This window comes from Arachis stenosperma, chromosome 3 (genome assembly GCF_014773155.1).
Source record: "Arachis stenosperma cultivar V10309 chromosome 3, arast.V10309.gnm1.PFL2, whole genome shotgun sequence".
NCBI classification, from domain to species: Eukaryota; Viridiplantae; Streptophyta; class Magnoliopsida; order Fabales; family Fabaceae; genus Arachis; species Arachis stenosperma.
In genome coordinates this window covers 44091695-44094633 of record NC_080379.1, presented here as the reverse complement: position 1 = coordinate 44094633, position 2939 = coordinate 44091695, and the positions used below count along the sequence as shown (strand labels likewise).

General features: G+C 42.2%; 1 protein-coding gene across 1 annotated transcript; it reads left to right on the top strand.

Annotated features, from left to right (window-relative positions):
• The first annotated feature begins 892 nt into the window (after nt 1–892).
• LOC130966012 (uncharacterized) lies at nt 893–1360 on the top strand. The gene has a single exon (XM_057890758.1). It carries the CDS (start codon nt 893–895, stop codon nt 1358–1360), a length of 468 nt encoding a protein of 155 aa, XP_057746741.1.
• The last annotated feature ends 1579 nt before the right edge of the window (nt 1361–2939 follow it).

The following is a 2939-nucleotide window of genomic DNA, read 5'->3' as shown; positions in this document are numbered from 1 at the left end:
AGCAGGAGTCCAACCACCCACAGCTGTGACTGAGACGTTCCCGGATGAGTAATTGTTCCTCATTCAGCAGGCACCATGGTTTGCAGATATTGCAAATTATAAGGCCATGAATTTTATCCCAAGGGAGTACAGTAGGCAACAAGTGAAGAAGCTATTGACTGATGCAAAGTACTACATTTGGGAGGAACCATACCTTTTTAAAAGGTGTTCAGATGGAATCATCCGGAGATGTATCCCAGATGAAGAAAAATAGCAGATTCTTTGGCACTGTTATAGCTCTAAGTATGGAGGCCACTTTGGTGGTGAAAGGACAGCTACAAAGGTCCTTCAGAGCAGGTTTTACTGGCTGACTCTCTTCAGGGACTCAAGAGCATTTGTAAAGCACTGTGACAGATGTGAAAAAGCCATGAATCTCCCTGCCAACCATGAAATGCAACAGCAGGGGATTCTTGAGGTTGAGTTGTTTGATGTGTGGGGTATTGATTTCATGGGACCTTTCACACCCTCACATTCAAACAACTATATTCTAGTGGCAGTTAACTATGTGTCCAAGCGAGTGGAAGCTGTGGCTTTACCCACCAATGATGCCAAAGTGGCAATGAGCTTTCTTCAGAGATATATTTTTATCCGGTTTGGTGTCCCAAGGACACTCATTAGTGATGGAGGAAGCCATTTCTGCAACAGACAGTTGGACTCTCTTCTGCAGAGATATAGAGTCCATCATAAAGTGGCAACCCCTTATCACCCTCAGACAAGTGGACAGGTTGAAGTTTCCAACAGGGAACTTAAGAGGATTCTAGAGATGACCATCAGTGTTTCAAGAAAGGACTGGTCTAGGAAGCTTGATGATGCTCTCTGGGCATATCGGACAGCGTAAAAGACTCCCATTGGCATGTCCCCTTATCAATTGGTCTATGGCAAAGCCTGTTACTTGCCAGTTGAGCTAGAGCATAAAGCTTACTGGGCAATCAGGTATCTGAATCTTGATTCAGAAGCTGCAGAAATCAAGCGAATGCTTCAGCTAAATGAGCTTGATGAATTCAGATATTCAGCCTATGAGAATGCCAAGCTCTATAAGGAGAGAACCAAGCTACTGCATGATAAGAAGATTGCCATCAGAGTCTTTGAGCCAGGACAAAGAGTGCTTCTATATAATTCAAGGCTCAAATTCTTTCTCAGAAAGCTGAAATCCCGATGGTCAGGACCGTTTGTGGTTCCCAGAGCTTCACCATATGGTCATGTGGAAATACAAGAGAATTCTGACAGGAAATTTAAAGTGAATGGCCAGAGGTTGAAGCACTATCTTGGAGGCGAGATTGATCGCCAGAGGTCCACTCATCTGCTGAACAAGCAGAGCTGACCGTCAAGCTAGTGACGTTAAAGAAGCGCTTGTCGGGAGGCAACCCGATAAATTCGTATCCTTAGCTATTTTTCATAGTAGTAGTTTTTCTTTTTTTATTTTTTGAGTTTTTACTATTTTTCTGATCATGTAGCTATGTTATTCCAGGAACTGAACACCTCAAGCTAAAAAAAAGCGCACACGACGCGCAAGCGTCACTGACGCGAATGCGTCAATCATGTATGTGTGAAAAACAAAATTGACAGAGAGTTGCGCGGGAGTGACGCTGGACCCATGCTTGGCACACAAACATGACCGCGCATACGCGTACTCCACGCGTGCACGTCGTTTGCAATTATCACCATCCACGCGTACGCGTCATTGACGCATACGCGTGACCTGCAAAATCGACGTTAAGGAGTGTTTGGATAGAGAGTTGTGCTGGCTTGGGGCTGGAAGCATGCTAGAGGCACAAATTTACTCACGCGTATGCGTCCCTGACGCGTGCGCGTCATTTGCAAAAATGGTCCCTCACGCGTTCGCGTGCATGACGCAAACGCGTCGTATGAAATTATTGGTTCCCAAGCCACGCGAATAGAGAGTTGTGCATGCGCGCGGCTAGCTTCGTGCGAATCGCACAAAACCCATGGCACGCGGATGCGTGCCTGACGCTAACGCGTCATAAAGGAAATTCGCGACCCACGCGTACGCATGCTACACGTGTACGCGTCGCCTACGCCGCACAACTACACTTGTTCGCGGCACAGTTTTTACTTTTCTTTCTCTCTCTCTTCCAATTCTAATTCTCTCTTGTTCTTTTAACTTTATATTCTTCTTACTCTCACTATTTGTTTTTATTTTCAGTTCTTCTTTGCTTGAGGACAAGCAAACCTTTAAGTTTGGTGTTGACTCTGCACTTATGGGTTTTCTAGCACATAACGGAGGTGAATAATCTTCACTGAGGAGCACAACCTGAAGAATAAAGCGACTGCTAGGATAACTAAGGTGGTTGAGTTCCTTTTATTTTTTATTCCTCCCCTCTTTTTCTATGTTATGTTCCGGTTTCCTGTTATTTTTCTTTGTTTGTTGCATGATCCTTTATTAGTTAGAATCCTAGGACTAGTTTAATTTTCTTCTAATTGCTTTAATTCTGAAAAGATGTCTCATGTATTACTCACTGAGCTTGAAGTAAAAAAAATACAGAAGTGATGTCTTGCATGAGAAATTGAGTTAATTTTAAGAGTAGTCTTATTTACTTAAATGTGGTGGTATTTTTTGTGATTTTTAAATGCATGATATGAACAGTGCATATTTGAATTGGAATCAAAGAATGTTAATGTATAAGGAACAGGAATTTAGAGAATTATTATGACTTCTCTGAAATAAACAAAAATTTAATCCTTGAAGCAAAAGAAACAGCAAAAGAAAAAAATAAATAATAAATAAATAAATAAAAATAAAAGCAAGGTCCAAGGCTCTGACCATCAATGACTAGGTAGGTCAGACATGATTAAAAGCTCAAAGAGTTGTTTTCCTAGTCATATGCTTGTGGTGTGATTGTGTCAAGTAATCCTTGAGACAGAACACTTAGAGTCGAGAC